This window comes from Artemia sp. Qi Xiang Cuo, chromosome 16 (genome assembly GCF_049724085.1).
Source record: "Artemia sp. Qi Xiang Cuo chromosome 16, ASM4972408v1, whole genome shotgun sequence".
In the NCBI taxonomy this organism is placed as follows: Eukaryota; Metazoa; Arthropoda; class Branchiopoda; order Anostraca; family Artemiidae; genus Artemia; species Artemia sp. Qi Xiang Cuo.
Genome location: NC_142809.1, coordinates 31,439,747 through 31,456,837, shown reverse-complemented (window position 1 = coordinate 31,456,837; position 17,091 = coordinate 31,439,747). Strand labels below are relative to the sequence as shown.

General features: G+C 37.7%; 1 protein-coding gene and 1 pseudogene across 2 annotated transcripts in view; one reads left to right on the top strand and one right to left on the bottom strand.

Moving 5' to 3' along the window:
• Positions 1 to 13,981, bottom strand: part of LOC148942785 (condensin-2 complex subunit G2-like) — a 72,974-nt gene extending 58,993 nt beyond the window's left edge. For both annotated transcript variants that reach the window (XM_089102077.1, XM_089102076.1), the window contains exon 1: positions 13,835 to 13,981. In XM_089102077.1, the coding sequence (XP_088958203.1) occupies positions 13,835 to 13,972 (138 nt within the window). In that variant the 5' untranslated portion in view covers positions 13,973 to 13,981. The remainder of the gene's footprint in view (positions 1 to 13,834) is intronic.
• On the top strand, positions 1,005 to 2,309 carry LOC148942786 (uncharacterized; annotated as a pseudogene).
• Positions 13,982 to 17,091: the final 3,110 nt, after the last annotated feature.

The window sequence follows — 17,091 nt, the reverse complement described above, 5'->3', positions numbered from 1 at the left end:
TTGCTAGACTTAGTGTTGTTTTGAGAGAGAATGAGAAGGTTGATCTCAGAAATGATTCCAGGGTAGATCAGCCTATTAATTGGTTTCCTTTTAGACTTGGAAGCACGTTCTCAATATTAATGGTTCTTTGTGGAACCGTATTTTTATTCGTGCGTTCTGTATGGAGCAATTTGGACATTTTTTTTTTTGGGGGGGGGGGGGACAGATTGGCCACTTTGAAGGTGCACTGTCCAGCCCTGAGTGAAAAAAGAAAAGAAAATTCCAATGTTTTCCATAAGTGCAGATCTTTATATTATTTGACTTTATTTTTGTTAATTTGGTTTAATGGAGTTCTTTACTTTTCTTTGAAAAACTTATTTTGTGGAAAAAGATTTTTTAATTAATTATAGACAAAGACTAGCGACAAAGTGATATTATGTTCCATTACGATTCAGTATACTCTATCAAAGTCTATACAAAAATACTTACAAAATCTGTAAAAAAAAAATGTCTTCTTGTGTTTTGGACCTAGTGATATTATAAATCATGCAGTTTTTAAAGTTGCTTTCTTTATAGGGATTTATAGTTAAATTGTAGGTCTTTATCATTATTTTTGGTTATCATTATGGCATCTTTCTAGGTGAGATCCAACAGAGATGCAGACTTACAATGGAAAAACACAAAATGGGACCATTCCCCCAGAAGTCATGAGACAAGCTGTGCAAAAAGTACTGGAAGGTGGAAAATTTGCCACCATTCCACGCGAGATGGATATCCCCCACTCGACTCTAAAACTCTACACCCAGAAATTCTCTGAAGAAGGTCATACAAGTGCAACTGATGTTAGTAACGTTACACTAGAGCAGTTTGTGCCATGGTATAAATATAGTTTTGCTGCTTTTGATCTTTGGGATGTAGGAGAGACTGGCCCCACTATGGTTCATAATCCAAGAAAAATAGCTGCTGAGAAGGGAAAGAAAGAAGTTGGCAAGATTTCATCTTGAGAAAGAGGCGTACTAGTTACCATGTGTACAACTGTGTCAGCTCAAGGTTATGTTATCCCAACTTTCATGATTTTCCCAAGGGTAGTGTCTCCCACATATGGTGAAGGGATCTCTGCCAGGGAGTGTGGGCGTTTCTCATCCCTCAAGATAGATGACTGGAGAGAACGTCGTTGTTTTTTCTGGAGCACTTCATTTGCCATAGCAAGCCAAGTGTTGACAGACCAGTGCTGCTTCTAATGGACAATCAAGCAGGTCATATTACCAATGAGTCACTTGAGCTTATGAGAAAGTCCCACATTATTGCGTTAAACTTTCCCACCCCACACAAGCCATAAACTGCAGCAACTAAACAAAAGTTGTTATGGCCCGTTCAAGTCATACTACAATGCTACTTGTGACACATGGATGACAAAGAATCCAGGACAACCCATTTCTATTTATGATGTTGCGGAATTAGTTGTTGGAACTGCCTTTCTTCGTGCTTTGACTCCAATGAATATCACCTCTGGATTCAGGGTCACTAGAATCTGGCCCTGTGTTTGGCATGAGGAATTCCTAGCCACTGATGTTACCGACAGACCTGAGCCATCCAATATTTCACAAAGAACTGTGTCCAATCGATTGATGCAGAAGATAGTTTGAGCCAGTCAGAGGCAGAACTAGGGCGTTCGACAACTTCTTGAGCTCCTGTGGCATTAGTGTCTCCTGCTACTAGTCCAGAAGTAATAAAACGCTATACAAAAGCTCTGCCAAAAAAAGCTGATGCAATCAAACAAAAGAAGGGCAAATCTCAAGTTTTCACAGATAATCCAGTTAAAAATGCCTTGATTGAAGAATTGTCAGCTAAGAAGAAACGAAAAATTCGGAAACCTATTTTTAGTGAGATGAGAAACACCAGTAGATCAAGCAAAAAGACTACAGAAGTAATTTTTTTTTTTTGCCGAAGTGAATGCAAGCTCTGATAGTGAAAGAGAAATGGTCTTGGAAAATGACTTGGATCTTGATGCCGATATGGGTGACATTCCAACTGAAAAGGACAAAACCAGTGTGGGTAATTTTGTTCTCGTGGCATTTGTCAGCAAGAAGAAGAAAAAATACTTTGCAGGTGCAGCAAAGGAAGAAATGAGCAAGAGATATCTTGCGACCTACCTTTGTAGGAAATTTCCGACATGGAAATTTATGTTCCCAGAAGTAATTGACGAGGCTCTAGTCCCTCAAAGTAATATTGTTTTGAAGTTCCCAGTTCCCACTACCTCTGGAGGGTCCAAACGTGCTGTGAAAGCACTAGTGTTTGACGTTTGTCTTGGGGAATACTCAGCTCAATAAGTCATATCTTTTTCAGTTTTTGTTGTACTTGAAGCTGAACAGTTGATAGTTGAAGCTGAAAATTTTTTATTTGAGCAAAATATACACCTTGTAAATGAAACAAGACTACTACTGTAATTGTGTCAGGTCTTGGAAGTAAAACAAAGATGACTCATTTTGTGACCAACCTACTCCATGTCCATGACCAACCTGCCCACCACTGGGGCACATTGGTCACTTTTGACCTCACCTGGTAAAAAAAAATAATTGTTGCATAAATAAAAAAAAAAATCAAAGAAGCTAGAACAATGAATGCTGCATCTTTCTATGTCAAAACCGTTCTTCTGGTCTTCATACTTTGGCTAAACTTTCTTTTAGAACAAAAATGTGACCAACCATCCCCACCCTCCCCTATGAAGGAAAATATCTAATATAATTTGTTTTCAGTAAAAATCCAATGATGCAGTAGGTTTTAGACATTTAAAGTTATGGCTATATAAAAATTTGATTGGATGCATTTGGGGAAAAGAGGGGATGGGGGGGGGGGGTAATAGTTGCCCTCTGACTAGAGCTTTCAATCTAAAATCCTTTGTGCTCCTCCAAAGTTTATACAACCACATTTTCCAAAGCCTTACATGCCCCTGGGGCCTAACTTACAATGCTTGCCCCTGGGCTCTGGGTATTGTGTCAGCCCTGAAGTTTCTGTTATCTGATCCTTAAACTATCTTTAAAAAATGGCTACCGTATCTCAAAATTTTTATCACATGCATTTGAGGAAAAAAGGGCCTGGGAGGGGGGTAGTTGCCCTCCAATCAATTTTGATTCTTAAAAAGGGAACTAGAACTTCTGATTTTCAATCAAATGAGCCCCCTCTAAAGTTTATACAACCACCCCTCCCAGATGAAGTGCCTCTGGAAAAAAAACAAACACTGAAGCCTTATGGCCTTTGCTATAGGCAATGCTATAGCATTGCCTCTGAAACGCCATAGATATATAGACAGGGGGAACCTAAGGTTTGGAGTTTAGATGGGGGGATACCAAAATATGCTGAAAATATTGTCTAGTGTGCCAACAAATGCAGACACATAAGCTATACTATGATGACCAAAGTTCCAAGGCATCAGCACTACATGCCAATACTTACATGCCAGCACAACATGGAACTTTGAGAGGGGGTGCCCCTCTCTCCCCTTAGCTGTGCCTCTGTATATGGGACCAATACATGGTTCACTTTCAGAGTATGCTAGCATACATAGTAACATTGTAGTTAAGGGGCATCTTGCCTTTTTGAAAAGTAGTTGAGTTAAGTGAATGAAACTTCCAGAAACGAATTCAGAGTCAAAAATATACTCAAAAAGTATTGTCAAGTTACTATGTCAACCTTCATCATAGGCAGCACAATAGTGCTACCTAAGTAAAGAACAATGTTGGCACAATGTATTATTTATTTTTTGTTTTCTAGACCAGGGCACTTTGTATCAAAGGAGTTGTCATAGAAACTTCTGAAAAAAAATTCTTTTAAATGTTTTCACTTCTATAACTTTAAAAAATCAAAAATTAATTAACATTTTAAGGAATAAATATCAGCGTATGTATAATAAACTGACAATGCACATTTTTTCCAGTAAATTCATTTGAATTTTTTCCAGTAAAGTACAAATTATATTCTGGCTTTTAGAAAGCACAGGGTTTAGAACCCAAATCTGATTAATTTCTGCTTGTTTTGAGTTTGACTTATTTTAATTTCTGTTTGTTTTTGGTTTCATTAATTTAGGGTTTAGGGTTATATTTATTTATTGATACTGATTTGTGGTAGTTGTATGCTTGGTAGATTATTTGAACCTATTTTTGTTCATTTTTGGTTTAATGGAGTTCTTTACTTTTCTTTTAAAAACTTATTTTGTGCCAAAAGTTTTTTGGATTAATCTTGTTTACAGGGCTTAGAAGATTGCATACATGACATGTCAATACTTATATGAACTCTGGCAAAAACTATTAAACCTTAATTTTGAATTGTCAATCTCTTTTCATCAGCTTTAGTTCTTGAAAATATAATTTCTCTTGTTCAATAGAATTGTAATTGATTCCTAGGATTTTTTTCCTAAATTTAAGACCAATCTTTAAAACCTTATAAATTGGGACTGATGAAAGGTATGAGGCTCAAAACACGTTTTTGGTGCAACATTTTAGTAGAACATATATTTTTGAGGGGGTAAAATTCTAGACAAGCAACTTTTTGCTATTAAATAAAGGTTGTTTCAAGTTGTATTAAAAACAAGTTGTTTCAACTGAAAGTAAGGAGCAACGATAAAACTTGAAACAAGCACAAATTATTATGTATATTGTAGCATTATCTATTATATTTGCTTGTGCTTATTTCATTATAGGTGCTTAGGTCTAAATTAAAGTATTGAATCAAAGAATTCTACATGGTGTCAGAAGTCTTGGATATAAGTCAACCATCTATCAACTGAACCACCAATGATCTTGCTTCTGAATGGACCAAGTTTGAGAGTTATGCAACACTGATGTACAAAGGTCCCCTTGCTAAAAAGTCAAAGAAAGTGCTATGTGCATACCTTCTCATATGCGTTGGTACTCAAGGGCGAGAGATATTCAGCACATTCGAGCTCACAGAAGCATATAAAGACAAATTCAAGGTGTATTTGATAAAGATCAGAGTATGCAGCCCCTAAGAAAAACCAAGTGTTCTCATGCTACATCTTCAAAAAGCGAGACCAAAGGGACACTGAAAATGTTGAGAAATACATAACAGAACTAAAAATTCTAGTCAAACCATGTTGATATACTGATGAAAGTGAGATGGTGAGAGACAAAATAGTATGTGGAGTGATTAATCCTAGACTGCGTGAAAAACTCTTGGGAATTGGTGACAGTCTCACACTTACCCAAGCTGTCACAATTTGTCATGCACATGACTCGCCATTCGAACAGAAAGAGATCAAGCAAGAAGTGGATGCCATTTCAAAAAGCAAATACTATCCACCTCATAAGAAAGCAGAGTGCTACTTCTGTGGTGGCACATACTCTCTCCAACACATATGCCCTGCTAAAGGAAACAACATGCTCAAAGTGCAAAAAAGAGTAACAACTTTGCCAAAGTCTGCAGAAGCAAGGCAGTGAGTGCTGTTGGCAATGGTGCAACAGAGAGCCCTAGTTTCACTAGTGAATTGCAAAATCAGGAAGATACAAAGGTATTTCTATATGCAATTGGAAAATACTCCAGCAGTGATGAAGTTTTTGCAGAAATATCTAATTTAAGGTTGACACTGGTGCTCAGGTCAACATACTCCCATCTCAATACTTAAGTAAACTGTCAGAAAAGCCAAAGCTAACCAAAGCCACTCAACAACTCACCAGCCACTGTGGGTCGGCCATACCCTACCTTGGGGTATGCAGCCTGTCATGCAGCTACAAAAATGGACCTATACAATCACATGTATTCTACACATCAAATCAAATACCACACCCATAATTAGCCTCAAAACAAGCAAAGACCTGAACCTGATCAAGCTTGTTCTGAACATTGAACAGTCCCCAGAAGCTGAAAATGTTAATGTGTTTAAGGGCATAGGGAAAGTTGAAACAGAATGCGAGATACATCTAAAAGACAATGCAACCCCAACTGTACACCCAGCTAGAAAAGTACCACTAGCCAAGAAAGAGAAGCTAAAAAACAAACTAGATAGGTTGGAATCCCTTGACACCATTGAAAAGGTTAGTGAATCAACAGATTGCGTAAATGTCATGGTAATGGTTGAGAAAAAGGATGAAACTGTCAGATTATGTATTGGCCCCATGGACCTTAATAAGGCCATAAAACGCACACACTACCCTATCCCAGCCTTCGAGGATGCTGTTGCCAAGATAGATGGAGCAGTTATTTTCAGCAAGTTAGACGCTCACTCAGGCTATTGGATACTACCACTCTCTACCCAATCTTTGTACCTAACAACTTTCAGCACAATATTTGGATGCTACAGGTGGATGAGATATCCTTTTGGCCTTATGTTGGTGCAAGATGAATTCCAGAGGAAAATGGAAGAAGCATTTGAAGTTTTTGAAGGCATCAGAATACTTGTGGATGACATCTTAGTATATGGAAAATCCCATAAAAGAGCATGACAAAAGGCTTACTGCAGTTCTCAACAGAGCTAAAGAAACAGGAATTTGATTCAACAAAGACAAATGCGAATTTGCAAAAGATCAGGTCAAATACTTTGGACATGTCATCAGCAAAGAAGGAATAAAGCCTGGTCCTGAAAAAATAAAAGCGATAAAGGATATACCGAATCCCAAGTCAAAAGGGAGCTTCAGACGTTACTCTGAATGTTGAATTTTCTATTGAAATACATACCTGATCTATCTTCAAAGAACAAGCCATTGAGAGACCTGACAAAAGCCACAGAATTCAAGTGGGAAGCTATCCACAAATTATTGATGGAAGAAATAAAAAGGTCCATATCAGACAGCTTATCTTTTTTTGAACATGATTGCAAAACACTGGACCTTAAGGTAGATGCATCAAAACATGGGCTGGGAGCTGAACTTCCTTGAAAGGCAAAATCTTTGGTTTTGCTTCACGGGCACTAAGCAAGACAGAGCAGAACTATTCACAGATGGAGAAAGAGCTGTATGCCATTGTTTTTGGATGCAAACACTTCCACCACTACATCTAAGGTTGCAAAGTCTTTGTTACAACTGACCATCACCCACTAGAGACTATCCTGTCAAGCCCACTCCATGCTGCATCTGCCTGGCTCCAGCAAATGATGATACAAATTCAGCCCTTATAAGTCCAATACAGCACTGGAGAAGAAATACCAATACCAGATGCACTATCACATCTTCACTTACCTGACACAGACACTCAATTGCAGAACAATATCAAAGTTTATGTTCATACAGTGTTGAAATCCTTACCCGTGAGTGGCTCTAAACTTGAGGAAATCTGGCATGAGACTCGCCAAGATCCCCAACTAGCAACCCTTGCATCCCTTGTATGTGATGGCTGGCCATCAAAACGTCAGTCTTGCCTAATGGAAGTTTTGGCCTTCTGGAATATCCAGCACAAACTGAGCATCCACAACAGTCTGCTATTGAAAGGCCAGTAGATTGTCATACCTCACATGCTGAGAACTAACATTCTACACCAACTCCATCATGCTCACCTGGGAATAGACAAAACTAAAATGCACGCAAGAATGATCATATACTGGCCAAAGATGAATGCAGATATAGAGAGGTTTGTCCAGAATTGCAAAATATGTTTGAAGTTTGCTGCCAACAACCAGAAGGAACCACTATGAAGCAGGCAGATACCATTAATCCCTTAGCAACACCTCAATATTGACCTATTCGAGTGGAACAGAGCATACTACCTCATAATCAGTGATTATTACAGCAGGTTTTTTGAAGTTGAAAAATTGCCATGCCAAACTTCATCCACCATTACAGAAAAAATGAAAACCATTTTTTCACGTTTTGGGATTCCCCAGCTCATATCCTCCAACAATGGTCCACAACAGTTCTCCCAGGAATTCAAAGATTTTGCTCAAGGCTGGGGAATCAGCTTGAAAACATCTAGCCCCATATACCCAAGATCCAATGGGCTTGTAGAAAAGTCTGTCCAAATCTGCAAGAAAATACTCACTAAAGCAAAAGAAGCTGGAGCCAACCCTCATATTGCTCTTTTGGAATATAGGAATAGCCCAGTTGACAGTTATGCTTCTCCAGCCCAGCTTCTAATGAGTCACCAGCTCTGGTCAATTCAAAAATCAACATACCAACAGCTAAAACCCAGAATTGTCCCAACAAAAGATTTCATGCAGCACAGGTTGGTTGAACAGAATAGGCAGAAATCTTACTATGACAAATCAGCAAAGCAACTCCAGGAACTCCAGATGGGTTACAAAGTATTGATCCAGAAAATGGCAAATAGCTCTTGGACAAAAGCCAAAATCATTTTGTGCCATGAAAATACTAGATCCTATGTCATTGAAACCGCCAATGGATCTAGGCTGCAAAGAAACAGAACCCATATCTCTCAACGCCTTTTCCCTACCCCCATATCACCAGGTACCCCAACAACTCAAAATGAAAACAACGACATGGCTTATCTGGACATCTCCCATGTAGCAAATCTGCACATTGATTCTTATCCAACAGAAGAAGCCCGCGAAATTGATCAGGAGTCACACAAAGAAGAGGCACTGTCGCCAAACTCATCACCAAACATCAGACCTGCCTCCCCACCCCATGTGGAACCCTGAGTACATGCGGAAGTTACACCACTCCCTTCTGCATCAGTGAACTTACCCTGGACATGCAGTGGCAGAGTGATTAGGCTAATTGCTTGCTTGTGCTTATTTTATTATAGGTGCTTGGGTCTAAATTAAACTATTGAATCAAAGAATTCTACATATATGAAGAGGGTTGCCTCCTCCTCAACACCTCACACTTAATGCTAAAGTTTCTTAGTACTTTTAAAAAAGCTTCTTATTGTTCTAATTAAACAGCCCTTGTGTTTCAGAAGTTGCTCTTCAAAAATTGGGACAAAATTTAAACTGTAGCTTAAAAAGTAAGGCGTTGAGGAGGAGGCAACCCTCTTCATATATGTAATACTTTCTGTTTGCTTCAAGTTTTAATGTTGCTCCTTAATTTCAGTTGAAAGAACTTGTTTTTTATCTAATCTCTGATCCCCTCCCCACAGAAATATCCTCAACATAATTCAATCCTTGTGAAAAATTTCCCATGACAATTACCCTTAACAACTCTATACATAAAATTGAGACAGAAGAGAGAAAGCAAGACATATAAAAAAGAATTTTATACAGGAATTCCCTCAAATTCCCCCAGTGTATAATTTTCCCTGACAAGTTCATTCCCTGGAAACTTCCCTCCTCATGGAAAAACCCCCAGCAGATAATTCATCCCCCTCACACCCTAAAATGCATGCATGCTTTCTAGTAACAAATACTAAGTGCAACTAATGGACAAATTTTCTAACTTAGACCTTTCCCCAGGGGCTGGGGGGGGGGGGCATGTTATATCCCAAGACATAGTTGTTGGGCCTTTCAACCATGATGAAAAAATGGCTATCTAAAAAATTTTATTGGACTATTTTGGGAGGAAAAGGAACAAGGAGGGAATCTTAGTTGCCATCAAATCCTTTTGGTCACTTAAAAATAGCACTAGAACTTTTGATTTCTGCTTGAATTAGCCCTCTGATGATATTCTGGGACCATTAGGTTGATACAATCACCCCTTGGAAAGAAAAAATAATAAATAGCCTAAATAAGCATCTGTGAACTTTCTTCTGGGAAAAAATACAAAATTCAACATTTTTGCAGAAAGAAGCTTGAACCTCTACAGTATGGTTTTTGGATATGTTGAATCTGATGGTGTGATTTCCATTAAGATTCTATGACTTTTAGGGGGTGATTCCCCCTTTTCAAAAATCAGGCAAATTTTTTCAGGCTCATAGCCATTAATAGGTAAGACTAAACTTAATGAAACTTATATATTTGAAATCAGCATAATAAGCTGATTCTTTGGATACAACTATTGGTATCAAAATTCTGTTTTTTTTTTAAGTTTTGGTTACTATTGAGCTGGGTTGCTCATTTCTTACAGTTCATTACCACAAACTGTTTGAGCTTGGAAAAAAGTGAGGTTAGGAAAATGAAACTTTCAGAGATGGATATACAGACTAAAGTATGCCCCAGGAATGTATTTTGAAGTACATATCTCCACTCCTTTTCCCTCTGGAGAGCACTGACCTTTAAACATCTTTGTTTGATAAAAGTAAAACCTTATAAAATAAATCTTCTGCTTAAATGCAGTACAAGAAAAGTATTTTTAGCTTCACAACTTTCCCCAATCCTAATTTATGAGGTTTCAAAGATCTGCAAATACATTTGTTAAATTTGGAAAAAAAAACCATTGATATGGCTTATATTTTACTCAAATAGCAGGAATTGAATTTTCAGAACTAAAACCAGAAGAAAAGAAACTAAAAATTAAGTTATAATGTTGTTTTGTCAAAATTCCAATGAGTAGGCTATAGAACTGTCAAGTAGGCAAATGTCTAAGACTGAAAACTCAGAAGAGGGTTAACATATTTACTTGGCAATACCTTCCTGAAGTATATTTTTGGCCCTGGATTCATTACTGAAAGTTTTATTTTCCTAACCTAGCCATTTTCTAAGATAGTGAGAAGTAGCTTGTCTAGAATTTCACCAATCCTAATATAAACACTTTCCAAAATAGCAAAAAGTAGATTGTCTAGAATTTTACCCCAATATAACAGTTGGAAAGAGCATCAACTGAAACAACTTATGGTAGACCTAATTTTTTGAATTCTCTGATTATTGATATAGTTAAGAAGGCAAATTTGCAGGTGGCACTATAATTTAGCTAGGATGAAAGTGAAAACATTATTTGATGCCTTTTCTTATATTCTTTCATAATTAAATAATTGCTTCTGTTGCAAATTGCATCTTGAGTCCTCAAAGTGGACCAAAAGGTATTCAATTTTTGTAGCCTTATAAAGAAGTTTTCAACAGTAATTCAGATATTGAAAAGTTGTTAAAAACATATCACCGGTTCATTTATAACCTGTTCAAGAATAATATTTTCCAAAAACATTTATTTAAAAGAACTCAAACCTCATTTTTTAGGCAACTCAAATATAAACCATTTTCCTAATGTTTCAAGCTTTTGAAATGCTGTCAACAAAAATAGTGCTGAATTTTGCAATACAAAACTTTGCCATCAACAATTCAGGGTAGGGTAAAGGTACCAATGATTTGACAGTTTTTGTAAAATAACAGTTTTTCTACTCTAGAAGTCTTAATTTAAAGACTTTCGGTTTGAAAAGGGTTTCAGTATGCAGGAAAAACATCTAGGAATCTAACTGTTTGATGAGAAGTTTGAAGTTTTGTCTGGAAAGGGTACAAAACTCCAATTTTCCAAAATTAGAGCATTTTCACCTGCAAATTCAACACAACAAAAATGTTACCTGTTTTCGACGCAATTCGGACCCCAATTCGACACCCGTATTGGGTGTCGAACTGATGATTCAACAGTTTTTGTAAAAAACCAGTTTTTCTACTCTAGAAGTCTTAATTTAAAGACTTTTGGTTTGAAAAGGGTTTGAGTATGTAGGAAAATCATCTAGGAATTTAGCTGTTTGATGAGAAGTTTTGTCTGGAAAGGGTACAAAACTCCAATTTTCTGAAATTAGAGCATTTTCACCTACAAATTCGACACAACAAAGAAGTTACCTGTTTTCAACGCAAGTCGGAACCCAATTCAACACCCGTTTAAATACTTGGGGAATACTTGTGGGTGGAACCTGGTGTATTTGACATGTATATTCTTGTTTCTTTGTTTTTCTTCAACTTCATTTAATGTATAAAAGTGTAAAAGACTATGCAAAAAGTAGAAGTAATAAAACCAACAAAATTGTTTCAAGTATGTAGTATTTGGTATAACAAAATCGGTACAAAAAATTTTAATATACATTATTAAATACAAATAGTATTTAGTATAACAAATTTAGTATAACAAAATTGTTTTACTAGCATTTCGGATGTGATTGGGTCTAGGAAAACGGGAGTGGATTTCAAGAAATTTAAGAAGTTTATTTGATTTAGTGGATTTTATTTTCATATGCAGATTCTTAGTTTTGTCCAAAACATAGGCTTATGCATCATTTTGTATTCGATATAATTTGTATTTTTTATTCGGATGAAGGATAAATAAGGGTATAATCTAAAAAATCTGGGGGGGGGGCAAAATCAGGTTGGGGGGGAGGGGGCAAAACGAGGTCTGGGGGGCAACTGACGCCCTGCCCCATAGCAATTTACGCCCCTGCATGGTATGAGGCCAAGTGGCAGTTCCTCAGATGATGGAAAAATCCAGTGTCTGTAAGTAAAACTTCAAAGTTTAAAAAAAAACCTTTTGTTTAAATGTTCTTTCATCTGAAATATTATTAGAAATAATAATCATCAAAATCTCTCACTGCACAGAAAGCACCCGTAAATTCAACAGCTATGGTGCCTATGGTTTCGTCAGTGGTTCCTGGAATTTTTACACCTATTATTTCTCATCTGTTTTACATGTTCAGAGAAGTTTCAACAAAGTCACCTATATTTCGACAGGGCCTGTTGCTGTCTGTCCAAAATTTTGACAAGGTTACTACAAGGTATTTGCCAAAGAAATAAATCCCTTGATAGAAGCCAATATTTATGCTCGAATGTGGCTGAAGGAACATTTTTAGTCCACATGGTATTCCACTACATCGAACAAGAATTTTCAACACTTGGAACCTTTTTTGACAATGCAATTTCCGTCGCCATTTTCATTTAATTTTATCAAGAAAAAGCTAATGTGGCAACATTTCAGAGAAGATCAGATGTATCTCAATACATTGGCGCTTATCCCAACTTTTTCTTGCAATAAATAACCAAGTAATGACAGTTTGAACATTACATACCTGAAAAATTGTTGGGAGCTCCTTTCGTGTCAAAAACAGGAAACTGACCGAATTGAATGTTCTTTTCTTATCTGGGTGTAGCCTACCGGATATAGTGTCCACATTTCGCACTGTTGAAATATAACAACGGCTCCAAGAGATGGCGCTCTAAGTCACGGCTAAGCAGAGCTATCCCATTTTGAAGGAAAATTTTGACAGTGGTTCCAAAATTGCACTGTCGAATCATCGGTGCCTTTACCCTATATTCCAATTTAGGGTATATATTTGGACATTAGGGGGGTGGGAGTGGATAAATTTCATGGTAACTTTGCAGTGGGCCATATAATTTAGCTAGGATGAAACTAAAAACATCATTTGATGTTTTTTTATGCTCTTTCATAATTCATATAAAATACCTTTGGGGCCCCTTTAGGGGCTCAAGATGCAATTTGGAACAGAAGCAATTATTAAATTATAAAAAAGCACAAAAAAGAGTATCAAATGGCATTTTCACTTTTATCCTAGTTAAACTAGCCTATAGTGCTACCTGCAAATTTACCATTAAGAAATAGGCAATCCTACCTTTAGAATAAGATCTTCATCCAGCATCCAACCCAAAATGGTCACATATAGCCTAAGCCCTATAGGGCTTATAGAAATATACAGAAATACATAAAATGAATTTTCTAGGCTAGGCCTAATGTTTTGATAGCCTACACCATTGAATGAATTTGAAAGGTGACATATGGGGAATTCAGTACAAACATTTGACTATTAGGGATGAGAGAGGTGGGGGTTGAAGTAAATTTGAAACAGAAATGAATGGTTAGCCTAGCCTATATTAGGATTCAGGATGAATTTCTTATTCTAAAGGTAGGCTATGTCTATTTCTTAATGAGGCTATCTCATTTATCAGTGGGTCAAAAAATTTAACCAACTATTTTATAGCATTTCTCTCACAAGATCCACTCTCCTATAGTATTATCAAACTTTGCATATGCTAGCCCAGTCTAAGAGAGCAACAGAAACATCCTAATCTACTTGCCTCTTTTGAAAAGACTTCACTATAATTTTTGGAACCGATACTTTTGATGAAACGGCTTACAAATGTCCTGATACTTGGCTCTCCTAACTGACTGACGTCAGAGCCAGAATTATCATTGTCCACCATACTTCTCGTCATTGCTACTTTTGAATTTGAATTTTCTGCCAATTTATTGCGTCATGTAACGAATCAAGAAATAATTAAATATAGCGATGGCGTGACGAGCCAGGTCTTATAATAGTTCTATGAGCCAAATAGATAGCAAATTACAGGGTTTGTCCGGAAAGTAATAGAACTGAGTCGATTTAAAAACGTTTATTGAGCAAATCGTTACAATTCTTTAAAAACATTCAAAATAGGCTCATTCTGTGTCAATGCAGCGCAGCCAGCAAGGTTTCCAAGCATTGAAGGCGTCACGGTAGGCATTCTCAGGAATAGCCTTGAGAGCCGTGGTGCATGCTGCTTGGATCCCCTCTCTTGCCTCAAAATGCATGTCTTTAATTGGTCTTTTTAGGCAAGAAAACATTAAAAGGTCTAAGGGGGCCACATCTGGGCAGTAGGGAGGCTGCGGAAGCCTTGTGATGCCGGCCTTGGTCAGGTTCACGAGAAAGGCGGTGCGAGCCGAGGCGTTGTCTTGGTGCAATTTCAAGTCGGCTGCAAGATCTTGTTGGACCCGATTGACCCTTAATTTGGGTATTTTGATCGCTTCCATACAAAACTTGACGTTGACGGTTTGTTTAGGAGAAAAAAAATTCATGGTGGACGATGCCTTTGATGTAAAAAAAGACAATGAGCATCGTTTCCATTTTGGATTTACTCATTCTTACCTTTTTTGGGCGAGGAGACGCCGACCTATGCCACTCAGAAGATTGACTCTTTGTCTCATAATCATGCTAAAAAATCCAGAACTTGTCACCTGTGATTACGCTATTCAAAAATTAGGGGTCACTTATACGCATGTTCACATTTTCTTGGCACACTTCCATTTTCGAGTCACTTTCTGGCATTTGACCTGTTAACACCTATGCTGGGTTAAATTTTTGAAACCCGTTTTTGGAAGTTATTATAATCCAAGTTTCAGTCATTGACCAGTTTTAAGCTATACTAACTGGATCTATTGTTTCGCCATTATGTCCAAGCCCACGAAATTCACACGCCCTGAGTGCAGACTTTGTGCCGCCAGTGAAACAGTGCAGTCGGTGTCAACAGTGGTTTCATCCACAATGTGCAGGCATTGCTATTGAGGAAAGAAAAAAATGTGGTGTGTGGTTGAGCTTAAGCTGCCAGTCCCCCCGTTCTTTGAATACATACCCCGAGCCACCTTTAATGCCACTTTCTCTACCCCCTGGCTCTAAACCACGCTCTTCGCCCAAGTCTGCCACAAAACCTAGAACCCCGAAATCAGTTTCAAAAAATCAAACTTCCCAAGTCCCCCCTTGTGTTGACTGTGTTAAACATATCAAACAGCTGGCTGATCTCCGAGATAAATACAATTCTCAGTTAGAGAAGAATTCAGTGCTTGAAGTAGCCATAGAAGATTTGAAAAAACAACTTGATATTTTTCTCAATTACCAAAAAATTGGTACGGATACACTTCATGAACACGATCTTGGATTTAAAAAATTGAGTGAAAATATCAACTCCCATAATTCCCAACGCCTCCTTAAGCAAGATGAACTCTGCAGTCCAGAAAACAATCAAGTAACCCTTAAATCGAAAATCATCAAATTACAAGAGGATATAAAAATCAATAAAGCAATTATTACTACACTAGGGAATCAATTATTAGAGTTTATCAAATCCAGCATTAATTGCAGAGTATCCCATGAGAGCATACAAATACCTACGTGTAGTATGACTACTGATGACGCCCTTGAGTTCGTGAATAGTCCAGTGACTTCCGGTTTTTCACATAAATTATCAGGTGATAATGAACTAACCAAAAAGATTATGTAAAAGTCATTACCATACGATAAAATTTTTATTACCTTTGAAATTATTACGAAAGTGAAGGGTAAAAGGAAAATAATTATAAATATAAGCAGAAAGGAAACTGTAATATGCAAGCATTTTGATAGTGGTTTCTGCATTTCGCAAACAATACAAGTTTCTGTATATTTGTCACCAGTTTATTTTGTGATTTAATGCGTCTTATAAGTGTATTTTGACCTTGCCGATTTTTCTTTTGTACCTTCTATTGTTATTTGTTTCACTCTTTCTAGGCAATCTCACGGTTGGGAGAACTGTTTTAAAACCCAACGTCCTTTAGATTGCCATCGACAGTTTTCCCAACCCCCCCCCTCCCCTTGTTTGTGTTCCATTCGACTTTCAGTCTTATCCCCCTGCATACCCGATACAGAGCAGTATATCACAGAAATCCATCCCTCGAAACAATCCTCCGCCCCAAGTACTTACGCGTGCCCAGTCAGTCCCACCCCCACAATCGCTTCACTCAATTCGGACCATCCCCAAACCCCCCCTCACGCATATTCCTCCCAAAAATGCACTTCCTTTCGACTCCTTTCTTCTCCGTGCGTCCAAGAAGTTCTGGACTCCACCAGTTATTTGCCGAAACAAACCCTACCCCTCCCCTCTCAGACACCCCCCACCGTACTTCCCTACCTCAGCATCATCTTGCCCCCCGACACCCCTATTTAAAGAACACTCCAAACTTGAATTATTCACAGATCACCCGAAAACCTGTCTCCCGTCCTTTGCACTTTATCCCCCCTTGCTACCCCACCAGTATGACTCTGGTTTAAGAGTAAGCCGGCAGAATGATCCCCTTTTAACATCTCCATGCAGAGTTTCTAAAACTTCAAATAGTTACCGCTGTTTAGAGTCTCCGCTAGTACCTGCTCAATTAAATGCAATTGTATTTGAAAAAAATGGATTTGATCCCCCTGTCCCTTGTTCTCACTATCCAAGTTTAGCCCCCATCAAGAATTTCACTAGAACCCCTGACCCCATCTGTTTTATAAAAAAAGTAAAGTGTAAAAACGGTACCTTCACAAGTCGTTTTAGATTCCCTAAACTTTTGTTGAGCAACGCTGAAAGCCTTAACTTTGAAAAACTCAATGAATTAGACACCCTTTCTAAAATATATAGATTAGATATAATCGCTATTACTGAGGTACAAGCTCAAAATTTTCACATGTTAAAGATTAACAATTTTTCTCGATTTTTGAAACTCGGACCAGGAAACCACCCTCTGGGTAAGAAAGGAGGCGGAATTCTGTTCTTTATCCTTAATGATC